The sequence below is a fragment of the Delphinus delphis genome, chromosome 1, assembly GCF_949987515.2.
Source record: "Delphinus delphis chromosome 1, mDelDel1.2, whole genome shotgun sequence".
NCBI lineage: Eukaryota > Metazoa > Chordata > Mammalia > Artiodactyla > Delphinidae > Delphinus > Delphinus delphis.
The window spans coordinates 12,097,651-12,112,057 of record NC_082683.1 but is presented as its reverse complement, the minus strand read 5'-3'; the positions used below and the strand labels follow the sequence as shown (position 1 = coordinate 12,112,057).

Sequence of the window (14,407 nt, the reverse complement as noted above, 5' to 3'; positions counted from 1 at the left end):
GCCCAGGCTTACCTTCAGAAGCTGGACCATATCCACAGGTCTCTGGGAAGTCAAATGAGGAGAGGAATCTTGTTTGGGGGCGGGCTGGGTTTCAGTATGCGGCAGAGCCAGTCCTGGAGGGGGGCTGGGGCCTGAGGGTGCAGGGACAAACAATGGCTGCTTTGGGGCAGCCTGAGCAGGAAGAGGGGCCGGGAGGTCAGGCTTCATCGAGACAGACACGGGGGAGGGATAGGAGGTCTGGCTTGTTTCCGCCTGCGCCCTGTGGACCTGGGCATGAGGCTCCGCCGGCCTGTTTCCAGGTACATTTGGGAGGCGCGGCTGCTCTGCTCCTGTCTGGGTGCCCTTTGCCTCCTGGGAGACTGGAGGCATCTTGCTGCTTGGTGGCTGGCCTGGCTGGCTGAGCTGGGAGGTCTGCGTGGACTGGGCCGGCTGTGCGGACTGCGCGGGCTGCAGAGGCTGCGAGGGCTCGCCTTCAGGAGGGAGGCCCTGGAGTTGGGCGGGAAGAGAAAGGAACAGAGTCAGAGTCTGTTACGCACCAACAACATCCTGCCCCAACCAAGCAGCCGTGAGCCCCTGGGCAGGTCAGCTGCAGGGCATCTCCTGTAGGCCAGGCCCCCGGAAGGGGCTTTAACCAGACGGCCATGCTCCTGGGCGTTCAGGATTGAGGGTTCCGGTGAAAGGTCACCTGCTCCCTACCTCCTCACCCACCGCAGGCAAGAGCCGCCCCCCACCCGCTCCCACAATGAGCTCCCTCCATGTCCCCGGGCTCTCCGTGCTGTGATTCACCCCTCCATCCTGAAATTTAGGAAGCGCCTCTTTAAATCCACAACAAGGACAACATATTTCAGGGACCTTACTGGCACCTCCACCACCATGTGGACCAGAAGGCAGATTTCTGGCGCTCTCACCTGAGCAGGAGCCTTGGTCCGGGAAGGCAGGCCAATGGAGGCAGCAGCAGGAAACTGCGTGTGCGCGAGCTGAGCCGGGCCGTGGTAGGTGCGGATGTCCCCGTACCTGTACTCCTGAAAGAGCTCCCCGCTGGAGTGCACGATCTGCACCCCGTGCGTCACCACCACAGGCGGGGTCAGAGGCAGCCCCTGCAGCTGGTTGCCGGGTGTGACTGTGAGGATGCGGGCCTCGCCGTGGGGGGCGGGGGCGGCTTTGGCATCTGCCATCTTGGCGGCTTCCTTCCCTGGCTGCTGAGGGGCCTTGCTGGCTGGTGACACTTTCACCACCCCGTCCGCTGCCCGGGGCTGCTCGCTGACGGCCGTCACGTGAGGATGCACCATGATCCTCACGTCCCGGGGCACAGTGTACGGGTGTAGTCGGTACTCAGACTGCATGACCAGCACCTCCGACTGCACGGGGGCTGCAGCTCGAGCAACGGGGAGGTGATAATGCACTTCTTCCTCTGGAGGGTGCTGGGAGGCCAGGGCGGGCACACCAGCTGTGGCTGGCTGCGGGGTGCCCGCACGCTGCGGGGCCCGGACCTCTATTTGCTGGGGCTGCAGGGGGGCCCGAGGAGAGTGAAGCGTCTCTGGCCGGATGCTGTAGGTGATGCTGGGCAACGTGGGCGTGTTCATCCTCACCTCGCCCTGTGACAGGTGGCTGAGCGACACGGTCTGGGTGATGCTGTGGGGTGGCATGATGACGGACTGCTCTGGGTGGATGCTAGAGATGAACTGCGGCACAGGAATGCCCGCAGCCAGCATGACCGTGGCATTAGTGGAGAGCGCGGCGGATGTGGTGCTGCTGGGGTGGCACGCCCTCGGGAATGGGGACGGAGCCGGCCCGGTAGGTCGAGGGGAATGCACATCTGGCTTGGTGGCTGCCAAATGGGAGACAGTCCGATCTGTCGGGGTGCTGGGCCCCGAGGTGACGTGGTTCACTTCTGCAGGCAGTTTGCTGGGCAGAGCAGGAGGGTGGTGGGGTGTAAGAGTGGACCCCAGGTTTGCTGGCTGAAGGACCTTGGTCTCTATTTTGAGGGTGACGGGGTCAGCAAGCTTTTTGTTAGTGGTGACTATGCTTGGGGTGAGGACCAGCTGGTTGTGAACCAGCACCGGGGGTGTGTTTATGCCCTGGGTGAGGACCTTTACTGTGCCACCCTGGGTGACGGGTGTGGACACAGAGAGATGAATGGGCTCAGGCTTCTCCAAGGACGGACGGTCGGCCTTAACCGATGAAATCACAGGAGATGCGTTATAGGTCTGGGCAGTTAGTACCAGAGTAGAATGGGTGGCCACATTTGCATAGCCTGAAGGAGCTTGAGGGCCTTTGGGCGGAGGCTGAGATGGCGTGACAGAATCGGGTTTGACCTGGGACTTGGACACCGACTGTTGAAACTCAATGTCCATTGCACTTGCTGGGGGGATCTGGCTAATCTTGGCACTGATCCGCTGTGGGCCTTCAGTCTTCTGCCCCGAATAGCTCAGCAGCACAACCCCTTCTGAAGTGTTCACACGCAGCCCAGTGCCAGAGCCCGTGTCTGCCGGACGGTCGTCAATCACAGACATAGACCCTGGGTGGAACCGACTGTTGTCATTAGTGCCGGATCTCTGTCGGCACTTTGCGGATGGTGCAATCACTGCACCTGCCACAGTCACTGCACCTGTTGTCGTGGCAGTCACAACCCCAGATGCAGCAGTCACCGCGCCCGCGGAAACTGTCACCGCACCCGCGGCAGTGTTCACTGTGCCCGTGGCGGCGTTCACTGGAGCTGTGAGAACGTTCACGGGCCCCGTCAGAACATTCACTGGTCCCTTTAGGACGTTCACGGGGCCAGCGGGAGTGTTCACCAAGCCTTTCAGCGTGGCCACTGAGCCCTTCACAGGGCCTTTCAGGGCATTCACTGGGCCGGCCAGTGCATTCACTGGAACCAAGGAGACATTCACCAGGCCAGTCAGGGCGCTCACCAGGCCAGTCAGGGTCTGAGGAGCTGGCTTCGCCAGAGTTATCTTTTGCGAATTCTCCAAATCAATGCTGACAGGCATCCGGCTAATAACAGAAGTAATTTTGGGAGCAATGACTGGAGTCACCTTTTCTTTGTCAGTGGCCACTGGAACCTCTGAGGCCTGTGTGTCGGAGGCGTTAGTCACTGGAGCTGCTGCTTTTTCTTCTAGAAGAGGCTTTTTAGATTCAACCAGAGGGGGCAGCGCCTCGTGCAGGCAAGGGGCAGCACTGACAGGCTCTGCAATGGCAGTTGTGACGCTCGTGGAAGTGACGCCCGTGGCAGATACGTACTTAGGGTCCATGAGGATCTTCCTCAGCGTACTGGAGCTGGTGTCTATGTCAGAGGCCTTTGTGTCTGGGGGAAGGGCCGGAGATGGGGTGGATTGCGCCCGTGGCTCCTCCTGCCTCGTGATCCACTCTGTCACCTTCGTCGGCGGACTCTGGTGTGGGATCCCCCCAGCAGCGACAGGGGGTGGGAGCTTTGCTATCGTTACGGAAGGAATTGGGGGTGTGGGCATGCTTGAGTCACTGGGCGGGGTCACCGGGTCACTTTCAATGATGGAGTGCACCTTGAATCTGGCTCGAGGCTCGTCATCCACGGGGGTTGGCTGTGAGGCCGGGGGAAGGTCTGGGAGCGCAGATGCTTTGGTTGGAGTCTTTTCTTCAACACTGCTTTCTTGGGACAAATTTCCCTGGGATGTAGTCTTGCTTGGGTCAGAAGCACACGACTCAGGGGGCGTGGACTGGGGCTTGTCACTCTGCTTTTCTTCCTGTGGAGTTTCTGGGGGCTGTGTCGTGGCCCCCTCGCTTGTAGCAGGGCTCTTGCTTTGAACTTGGTCAGGTTCAGAGACATGGGTCTCTGTAGCGCCCCCAGTTTTCTTGTTTGTATTCCGTTTGCGGCGTGATCGAGTGGTCTTCTGGCGCCCTTTGTCTTTCCGAGCAAGAGTAACTTCTGCTTCTTTTGATCCTTTGACTTGCGGCACTGGGTGGGAGGTTTCGCTGCTGTTCTCTCTGGCTTCCTTGGTATCTGCTGGGCCTGCTGAGGGGTCAGGTGCACTGCCTGGTGGCCTAGAAGATTCTGTAGCAGCCTCAGTCTCCAAGATGCCAGACACAGCCTCATCGGTCTCAGGTTCCATTCCTTCCTCAGGAGACTGAAGATCTGTCTGAGACTCTGCAGGGTAAGGTGGAGGTGCTGGGAAGTTTTCTGGCTCCCCAGAAATGTCATTGATGATGGAACCGATGGCCGCAGCCAGCTCTGTTTCGCTGGCCTGGTGTGCGGGCTTGTCCCGGTCCTCTGTGGAGAGGCGCTCTGGGGCATCTGCAGCTGCCGCCTTGAAAGCCGTGGGGGTGGAGGTTTCCGCGAGCTTCTCGATGTTCTCCACAGCCTGCTCCAGCTCCATCTGCTTGGCTAACTGATTTGCTTCCGGGGACGGCTTAGAGGCAGACCCATCTTCCTTCTCTGATTCCTTGTCCAGATCAGCTGGCTCACTGCTCAGACGCAACGATAAACTAGCCTCCTCTTGGGGACTCTCGCTCTTCTCAGGGGAAACGGCCGCGACCGCAGCCGCCTCCTCCGCAGGCAGTCCCGCAGGGCCTGCAGCCGCGCCGGGACTTACAGTGGCTTCCGCATTTCTCACATTTGCAGATTTGTCCACCGCTGATCTAGAGTTTCGAGATCTTCCTCTCTTGGACTTGGAGTTTTTCTCAGGGGCTGTTTTCTTCTCCACCACTTCAGCTGGGGGGGTTTCGGGTGGATTTTTGTCTGTGCTAATTTCTTTTCTATCACGTTTTTGTTCACTTCCTGCTTCTTCTTTATCAGTCTTGGATTTTGTGTTATTTTCTTTCACGTTTAACTGGGGACTCACCTCAGTGGTGGCCTCAGGACGTTCAGCATCAACTTTTGGTTCATTTTTCCCCTTTTTCCCCTGTTGGACACCAGCAGCTACTTTCTGGGATCGTGGGGACCTCCACCCCTCAGCTGGCTTGACTGTCTCCACTGGCTCTTTTGCCTCGGTCTCATCATCTTCGTCAGCTCGACGGCGTGCTTTTGGAGGCCTCCCCCTCCTAGGGGTTGTAGGAACCACTGCAGCCTCCTGCAGCTCCCGCTCCAGTCTCTTCCTGGTCACTCGTGGTTGCTCAACGGGCTCCTTGACTGGAGAGCGGCTCTCATGGTCACCCATGGTTGCGTAGACACTCCTTACATTCCGGCGCCTGGTTCGGCTGAGGGGCAAGCTTGGCTCAGGGTGTTCAGGGTCCGCGGACGAGTTTTTAGAGGCAGCCCTTGTAATCTTCTCTGCCTCCATCTTCAATTCTAAAAGCTTCTGTGCTTCTCCCCGAGGAGAACTGGACCGCTTGAGCTTTTCCCGGTCTATCCTCTCACTCTTCCTTGTGACAGGCTTCTCCACGATACTTGCTGCAGCTGCCTGAATGGGGGTCTTGGAACGTTTACTTTTGTTCGGCTTTTTATCTTTTGCAGCAACTGGAGGATCAACCTCTACACCTTCAGTAGCTGGAGGCGGGACCTCGTGAACATCTTCAGCGTTTTGACTTGCATTAGGTTCGACATTAGCAGCTGAGTCTGGCTTCTCCACTTTTGGCTCATCGGCTTCCTCAGGCTTCTGAGTCGGTTTTGGAAGTGTCTGGGTACTGTCAGGCTCTGGGTCTACACTGATCTCTACCTGGGAAAATGAGGCCCCAGGAGTTGGAGGCTTGGCATCCAAATAAGGCAGCTGATCGACTGATGAATTTTCTTCAACAACTAAAGGAGTCTCAGCAACGTCTTTCCTGGTGTCCACTCCTGGGGGCACGTCTACTTGTTCAGGTTGTTCCACAGCGACGGGAGTCAGATCAGATACAGGTTTTGCTTCTTCTGAGACAGAGGCTGGCTCAGTGGTCTTCTCTTCTGTCACTGAAGGCACCTCTCCTGTTTTTTCAGCAGCTGTCTTCTCCAGGGATGCTGCTGCAGACTCTGGAGCTACAACTGTGACACTAGGAGGCCCAATCGAAGGTGGAGTTTTCAGTTCCGACTCTTTATTTTCAGAAGCAGATTCTGAGGTCTTGGGGTGATCCTCTGTATCCTCCTGTTTCTCGACCTCTTTGGGTTTTTGGTCTTTTTCTTTTTCTTTCTGTTGCATTCGTGTGAGTTCCATAAATCTGCTATGGAAAAGAACTACTGGCTCTTGAATCAAATCAGTTGTGCTATTCACTCCATCAGATGTCTGCCTCCCATATAACCGGCCAGAAACGAAGTCAGATTCTTCATCTTTTCTCTCTAGATGCTGCAATCGCTTGGAATCTTGTTCAAAGATTGAGCTGTGTAAAAAACGAGAAGCAAATAATTCTTGCCTTTCCTGTTCTTCTTCTTTATGGTCATCTTTCTTATCATCCATTTTTCCTTCTGAATCAGTCCGAATTTTCTTCTTTTTCATGTACCAGGATGGAATAGGTCTTGGAGCAGAGTCAACCTTTTCTTTATCTTTGTTGTTTCGAAAATTAGCAAATCGGGAGTCCCAATCAAGAAAAGACCAATTTTCTTCTCGAGATGAAGACAGGGATTTAGCTCTTTCAAGCAAAGCCTTAGTGTCTGGTGTGATTGTCTTATCCAATGCAAAAGAATAAAATTTGTTCCTTTCTAAAGAACTGGAGAGTCTTTCATCTCTCTCACGTAGTTTGTCTTCTCTGTCCCTCAATAAAAAAGACAACCGAGAACTTTCAAATAACGCAGAGGCTCTGGGTGAGTGAGATTTGTGTTCACCATCTTCATCAGAATCAGAAGGCACCTCACCAGGTTCCAAGTCACGTACAGACCTCTTTCGAAGGCTGTCTCTCTTAATTATGCTGTTTGGGAAACTCACATCAAATCTGCTGGCATCTTGTTTCATTTGAGAGTCCCACCGATTTAGTTCATCTTCAGGATTCAAGACAGATAGCTTTATTTTGGCCATGTCTGCCATCTGTTCTCTCCTGCTAGAATCATAAGGATTAAATTTTAAGGACTCTTCTCTGACTGTTATATTAGAATACGGGAGACCTTTTTCATCTACTTTAGGAGACCCTTTTATTGACATTACCCTAGGGGAACCAACAGGGTCATCTTCCTCATGGAAGGAACCATGTCGGATACTGGGGGAACCACCAGTCCTTTCAGAATCTTCACTGATTTGGCGTGAACTTCTGTAGTTCCGTTCTCTCTTGGTGCAGATGTCAAAATCAACATGGTCCATCCTTTTCTTTTTGCTGGGAGGAGAGTCGTCAGTGACATCCTGAGGGGGTTTGCCGACCTCGTGAACAAGACTACGTCTTTCATATTCATCCACATCTTTTTTAGGACTGCCAAACTTTTCGGACTTGGCTATTTCCATCTCCATCTGCTGTTTTCTACGACTCTGCTCCATTTGTTTTCGGTAACTCTGCGTGTGATCAATATCAATGCCAATTTTTTCTTCAGTATTTACTGAATGTGGTTTATCTTGGCCTGATTTACATTCAAGTGGTTCATCACGAAGACTGCAATAGTTTTTCCTATTATCTTCTCTCTCTGGTCCTTGATCATCTAATAGCTCCAGCTGTTTAAGTGGTGGTTTTGAAGGAGTGGGTTTTTTTGACTGGATTTCTTGGTTTTCCACAGATTCACCTACTGGTTCTCTCAGCCTTGCTTGCAGATCTGAGTTGGGCCTTGATACAGTCCCAGCAGAAATGCTGGCAAGCTCCTGACACTCTCTGGGGCTGGGAACAGCATTAAGTCTGTCTAGTTTGATTTTTTTAGATTCTCTTTTAAGAATTTCTTTCCTCACCGTCTTTTTTTCAGACTCTCCTTCCCTCAGTAGAATGACATCTCTAGATGATATGTCAGGCTGTTTCTTTAAAAGCACCCGAGCATCTTCCATCTCTGGGCTACTTTTCTTAACATCTGATTTTTGCCTTTCTGCTTTCAAATTGGAATCTGCAAAACGCCTTTTCCTCGCTTCCAGCTTCTCCAGATCCACAGCACTTACCCCATCAACAGTCTGCTCTGGTTTTAGGTGCTTCCTGGGTTTAGGCCTGCCTTCCTTATCTACCACTTCTATGTGGCTTGAAAGCCCCCTTTCCTTTGGCGCTTTCATTCTAACAGATTCTAGTTTAGACAACTCAGATTTTGCAGGCTCTGTCTGAGAGACCTGAAGTTTCTGATCTAAGGCAGAAGACTTGACAGTGTCATTATCAAGCTTGGCTTTCAGCTTTTCCAAAGGAGTGTGGTCAATAACCTTCCCCTCTTTTTCTTTCACTCGAGTCAAAACCACACAAGGCATGAGTTCCAAGCGGTTTTTTGCTACTCCTTCTTTGTCAGCTTTCTCTCTGCTCAGTTTATTAGAACTCCTTGATTTTTCAGGGCTTTGTTCTCTCTCATTTTCTTGGTCTGTTTCTGAAGACTGAGAACTAGGGGAATGAACTTTTCCTTTCCGTTTCTGCTTGTCAGTTTTGTCCTTCTCCACCTTTTCCTTCCTTATTAAACGTCTCTCTCTTTCCACTCTCTCAGGATCAAAAGTTCGTTCTTTATCTGTCTTTTCGTTTTTTGTATAGCGTTCCAAACGAGGTTTGTCAAGTTTATCATATCTTGGAGGGGAAAGCGAGCTACAGCTTCCACTCCGGTCCGAGGATCGGCTGTAAATCCTCCTCTCGGAATCACTAGGCAATCTCTCTGACTGTGAGGGTGATGCTCCAGGACTCTGTGGGCGTCGCAAGTGAACTGGACTCTGACTGCGTTCAATTGGCCTCCTCTCGTGGTCTCTGTCCCGGTCAGACTCAAATCTTTCGCGTTCTCTTTCTCGTTCCCTTTGCCTGTAACTGTATTCCCGAATATCTTGTTCATAAGGATCATTTCTGTAATCCCTGTACTCCCGGGGATCATCGTAATATCGTGACTCATAGTAGTCTCCTTGGTAAGTTTCCCATTCTGAATAAAATTCTCTCCCTCGAGCTGGATAGTCCCGTCTGGAATCCTCAGCATATGTGCCTGGAGTACGAACATTCTCATAATATGTACGATCTTGGCTATAGTCATACGATCCCCTTCGTTCTTCTCTGCCAAAGACAAAAAAGAATGTATTAGTTTTTTGTTTCCTCGTCACTTACACATTAATCATACATATGAGATTACAAAGTCCTGCTTCCAAAAATCTTTTCCATTTTTTAATCATTAGAACTGCACTGACCAATACCATACCTACAAGCCACATGTGGCTACTGAGAACTTGAAATCTGGCTAGTCTCAGTTGAGGTGTGAGTGTAAAATACACACTGGATTTGGTAGACTTAGTTTCAAAAAAAAGAAACACTTCAATAATTTATTCAGATTGAGTATATGTTGAAACAGTATTTCAGACATATTGGGTTAAATAAAATTAATTTTACCTTTAGTTTTACTAGAAAATGCAAAACCACATATACAGCTTGCATTACACTTCTATTGGACTTGGACAGCAGTGCTTCAGCCCCTTGTTATTCTTTTGGTATCGGTTGTCGTGACTTATGATGAGCACTAGTATTAAACAGTATCACATCCCACATTTCTAAGTCTTTCATAATTACTTTCCTGCCAAAAGATACTCTTACCACAACTTGGGAAACAAATGTACTGTTTGAAAAGATAACAATTTAACTAAAATCTTCCCACCTATGCAACCTGTATATCGGTAACACCTCTACCTCAATTCACAATTTAAAAAAACACATTGGGGACTTCCCCGGTGGTCGAGTGGCTAAGAGTCCGCACTCACAATACAGGGGGCCCGGGTTCAATCCCTGGTCAGGGAACTAGATCCCATGTGCCGCAAGTAAGACCCGGCGCAGCCAAATAAATATTAAAAAAACAAAACAAAAAAAAATCCCCACACACACTGGGGGCCAGTCTCCCTGGGCTCAGTTTCCTCACTTACAAAATGATAGCTCTTCTTCACAAAGCTCTTAAGATGATTAAGTAAGATAACATTTGTAAAAACTTTCCTAACATAATACAAGGCACATACTTGGCCTTCAGTAAATGTTACTTTTCCCCAACCTGCCAACTAACAAATTAGGTGATTACAAACTGTGTGAGATAATTCCTTAATTGTAAAAGAATTCACCTCAGATTTTCTCCCACAGTGACACGTCCCAGTGCATTCAAAATAAGATTAAATTTCAAGAACATGTATGGTGTATAAAATGAAATTCACCTGTGATAGAGGCCAATTCCTTTACTCTTGTTCACTTTCCATTTTTGTCTTTCAAGCAGGTATGGCTTACTCAGTCTACATAGTACTGTCAATGACGGCTCAATGAAACATAACGAACCTAGAACTTAAACCTCTGAAGGCATAAGCTTTTGTCTTCTCGGCTCACAGCAGGTACTCATTTGTTGAAAAAAATGAACTTAGAAAAATATGTCAAAGTTGCTACTGGGCAATGTTCTAACCCATTTTCAATAGCAAATGAAGCATCTAGACTTACCATTCAAACACTGGAAGCATCAATAACACATTATTATATGCATTTATACTGAGCTTTCTCATTTCAAAGAGAATAGTTTATGACATATCTATGATATCTGACTTGATTGGATTCAAGATGATCCTTCTACAGTTCCCCAGGAATCAGATTCTTTGCCTCAATACTGGCCAGCCATCTTGCAAACAGATGTTACTAGGAATGAAATTAGGCTAATTTAACTCATTTCCATCATAAATACAAACTCCAAGGAAGCATCACTTTCATTATGTAAAGGTGAACACACTACAAGCTTTCTTTTCTCCTTTGGCCACAGCACTGCTTGTAGGATCTTAGTTTCCTGACCAGGGGCTGAACCTGGGCCCCTGGCAATAAAAGTGCCGAGTCCTAACCACTGGACCGCCAGGGAATTCCCTAACTTTCTAATAGAAAGTGGTTAAGACACCTAGAATGGCCACTAGTTTGCTGCCTGCATTAAAAGTACGTTTAAAAATGGTTTCCAGATATTTTCTAAAATAAGCAAACTAAAACTATATCCAAAATATGAAAGAAAAAAAAAGTTACAGAAGTCAAAAGGTATATGTGTAAACATTAGTGCTGCACTGTTCAGTTTAATAGATGATGATTTTGTACATATTTTGCCGGGCTCTACCAAAAGAAATGAGCATTCCTGCCACCAAGGAACTCAACTTATGCAAGGGACAATACAACTGCACACTGGTACTATACACAAAAGGCTCTGGCAGGGCTCTGAGGAACTTTGAAATGTCAGGTTTTCAGAGAACTCTGTTCCCATGACTGCAAAATATCCAAACCACCGTAAGTAAGTGGGAAATTCATCTAAAGCGTAATGTGACCCTATAAATGTCTTGAGAATCACTTTGGTAAACTGGAAGGCTCAATGCATACCAGGTAGGAGCCCTGGGTTTACCCCCAGCCCAACCACTTACTAGCCTGTGACCTTATCAGCAAAGTCACCTGATCTTCAGTTCCCACCATAAGTAATATATGACAAGAGCCACAGCCCTATTTCCCTGACACTGTATTTAAGGGAATAAAAGAAATATTACTTTTAAACTGCAGGGCACTATGTAAATGGATCATCATTTGCATTCCTGACCTGAACTGTCATTGGGGCAAAGCCCCCACCCCCCACTTATTCATCAACTATTCAGTGGGATGACTTCCTTCCACTCTATGGAAAGGGCAAAGATTCTCAAGTTCTACTGCAAGGAATGCATTCCAGAAGCACTGCCATCTGAAACCAAATGGGGCAAAACTGGGTCACAGTGAAGTCCCACACCCTCCTGCTTCCCACTTTAGGAGATAAACTCCATTCAACAGAGATAAATAACCACAGGTAAGAACCAAAGAACAAAGCCAGAGCCAGATCATCAGTAAAGTGAGTGAATTTAAGTGATAATATACAAAAATTAACACCCACACAACATTATCCAGCCCTCACAAGATACCGTTCTTTGAAAAATATTTAATGTGCACACAGAGAATTTTAATGGAATTTTTATGTCTTAAGTGCCACTAGACCATCAACACACTCTTCACTCACTTATAGGTACGAATTCCTATAAGCACTTAAAGTATTAACAATGACTTCAGACTGCTGCGGTGGGGGATGAGGGCCACCAAGATGGAGAACCCTCCCCACAGACACCTACGTTCTCTTACATATGTTCATTCTCTCTCTCTCTCTCACACACACACATACATACACACACACACACACACACACACACACACACACACACACACACACACAGAGGGAGGGGGGGAGAGAGAGAGAGAGAGAGACAGAGACAGAGGGAGAGAGAGAGAAATTTAGAATGTGGATTCCAATCCACTAGTGAAAAACCATCGAAACCTTAGAAGTTCAACCTTTTGGAAATTTGGCTGTAGGGGACATTTTTCATTAAAAAACCTCTCAAGTATTCAATGACCATTACACTATACTCCATGAGGAAATGAAAAAGAAATACATATCTTCTATGATTTAAACAAAAATGAAGTGGCAAGAAGAGGTAGTAAAAAGGGAATGCATTCAACAAGTTTCTGGGAGCACGATCAGGATTTTGCCTCATCCTGGTCATAAAGCCCTTTTATACTTGAACTTGAGTGTCTAAAGGCATTTGTCAAACGGTCTTTTGTCTAACACACATCTGAAGGGGTGAAGACCTAGCAGTAACATTCCAGGAGACTTAATCAGAGGCATGTTTGGACAAACAGGTTCATCATAGGGATGATAGTTTCCATTTTCAAATGTGATCAGCTACTGAAGAACCTGGTGACACTGTTAGGGTGTTTTAATATATTTAGTCTAAAAAAGAATCAATCATCAGTTCTGGGGCAATTTTTAAGCTAACGGAGACAGCCTGATTCAGACTGTGAGACCTTAAACGATTGTGAAATGTTCCCACAAGCTGCAGAAAAAAATACTACAGTCCCATGACTGAAAACATTAACAAGGAGAAGTAAGGTATACTTTTCTTTTCTTTTTTTTTGGTCGTGCCTCATGGCTTGCGGGATCTTAGTTCCCTGACCAGAGATTGAACCCAGGCCCACGGCAGTGAAATCACCCAGTCCTAACCACTGGACCGCCAAGAAATTCCCAAGGTTTACTTTTTACACAGCTAAACTTACCAATTTATATCAGCTTTGGCTTACTGATTCACAAATTTAAGAGATCTGAATTTAAAACAAAGCTCTTGACAGTCTTTTGAAAGTTTCTGTTTTTTTAAATTAATTCTATGAGCTCATGCGTGGTGACAACCTGGATGTTGTCACTACTAAATTCACAGGGCATTTAATAGTTTACAATGAGGGGCTTCCCTGGTGGCACAGTGGTTAAGAATCCGCCTGCCAAAGCAGGGGACACGGGTTTGAGCCCTGGTCCGGGAAGATCCCACATGCCACGGAGCAACTAAGCCTGTGTGCCACAACTACTGAGCCTGCACTCTAGAGCCCGCGAGCCACAACTACTGAGCCCATGTGCCACAACTACTGAAGCCCACATGCCTAGAGCCTGTGCTCTGCAACGAGAAGCCACCACAATGAGACGCCTGTGCACCGCAACGAAGAGTAGCCCCTGCTCGCCCCAACTAGAGAAAGCCCGCACAGCAATGAAGACCCAACAAAGCCAAAAATAAATTAAAAAAAAAAAGTTTACAATGCATTTCAACAAGTTATATTTAATTTAAAACTGTAAGGCAAAATGATTTGTACATAGTTATAATCTGGAAAACAGTAACTCTTTTAATGAGTATTCTCAGGGAGAAAATACCCCAACTCCCATGAGCTACATGAAAACTGGATCCATAAAAATCAGTTTTTATGTGTGTTTGTTTTTGTTTTGTTTCTTAAAAATATTTATTTATTCAGCTGCGTCAGGTCTTAGTTGCGGCATGCGGGATCTTTCATTGTGGCACGCAGGCTCCAGAGGATGCAGGCTCAGTAGTTGCGGCACGCAGGCTTAGCTGACCCACGGCATGTGGGATCTTAGTTCCCAGACCAGGGATCGAACCGGTGTCCCCTGCGTTGGAAGGCGGATTCTTACCCACTGGACCACCAGGGAAGTCCCTTTATGTGTTTTTTATGTGTTTCTTTCTGTATGTGGGGATAAAAGGGATAAGTTTGGGGGGAATGAGAGTAGCAATAAGGGGTAAAAAACAAAATTTAATCCCATCTAAATTTTACGTATTAGAAATTTTAAAATTCAAGCTATGGTGATAGGTTTAAAATACATACCTTCTTTCTGCTAACATTTCATAGAAGTCTCTGATATCTTGACCAGATTTTTCCATACAGTGATAAAATGCCAGCTGACTTTCCCGATTTGCAAAATCCACCTTTAAAAAAAAAGAATACTGCGTGTTTAATCCAAGTTTCAGATTTTAATGATGGAAAGTGTTACCAAATTTGAAAAATTCTTCCCAACATAGCCTTCTGGATAAATTTCAAGAAAAAGTAACTTATCTAAGTG

The 14,407-nt window shown here is 48.0% G+C and overlaps 1 protein-coding gene across 4 annotated transcripts in view; it reads right to left on the bottom strand.

The window, feature by feature from the left end:
• The window catches only part of SPEN (spen family transcriptional repressor), a 93,745-nt gene that overhangs the window by 2,484 nt on the left and 76,854 nt on the right, over nt 1-14,407 (bottom strand). For all 4 annotated transcript variants that reach the window (XM_060015026.2, XM_060015020.2, XM_060015009.2 and 1 more), the window contains 3 exons: nt 14,173-14,273; nt 909-9,009; nt 13-486 (listed from right to left, as the gene is read on the bottom strand). In XM_060015026.2, coding sequence (XP_059871009.1) covers nt 13-486; nt 909-9,009; nt 14,173-14,273 — 8,676 coding nt within the window. The remainder of the gene's footprint in view (nt 1-12; nt 487-908; nt 9,010-14,172; nt 14,274-14,407) is intronic.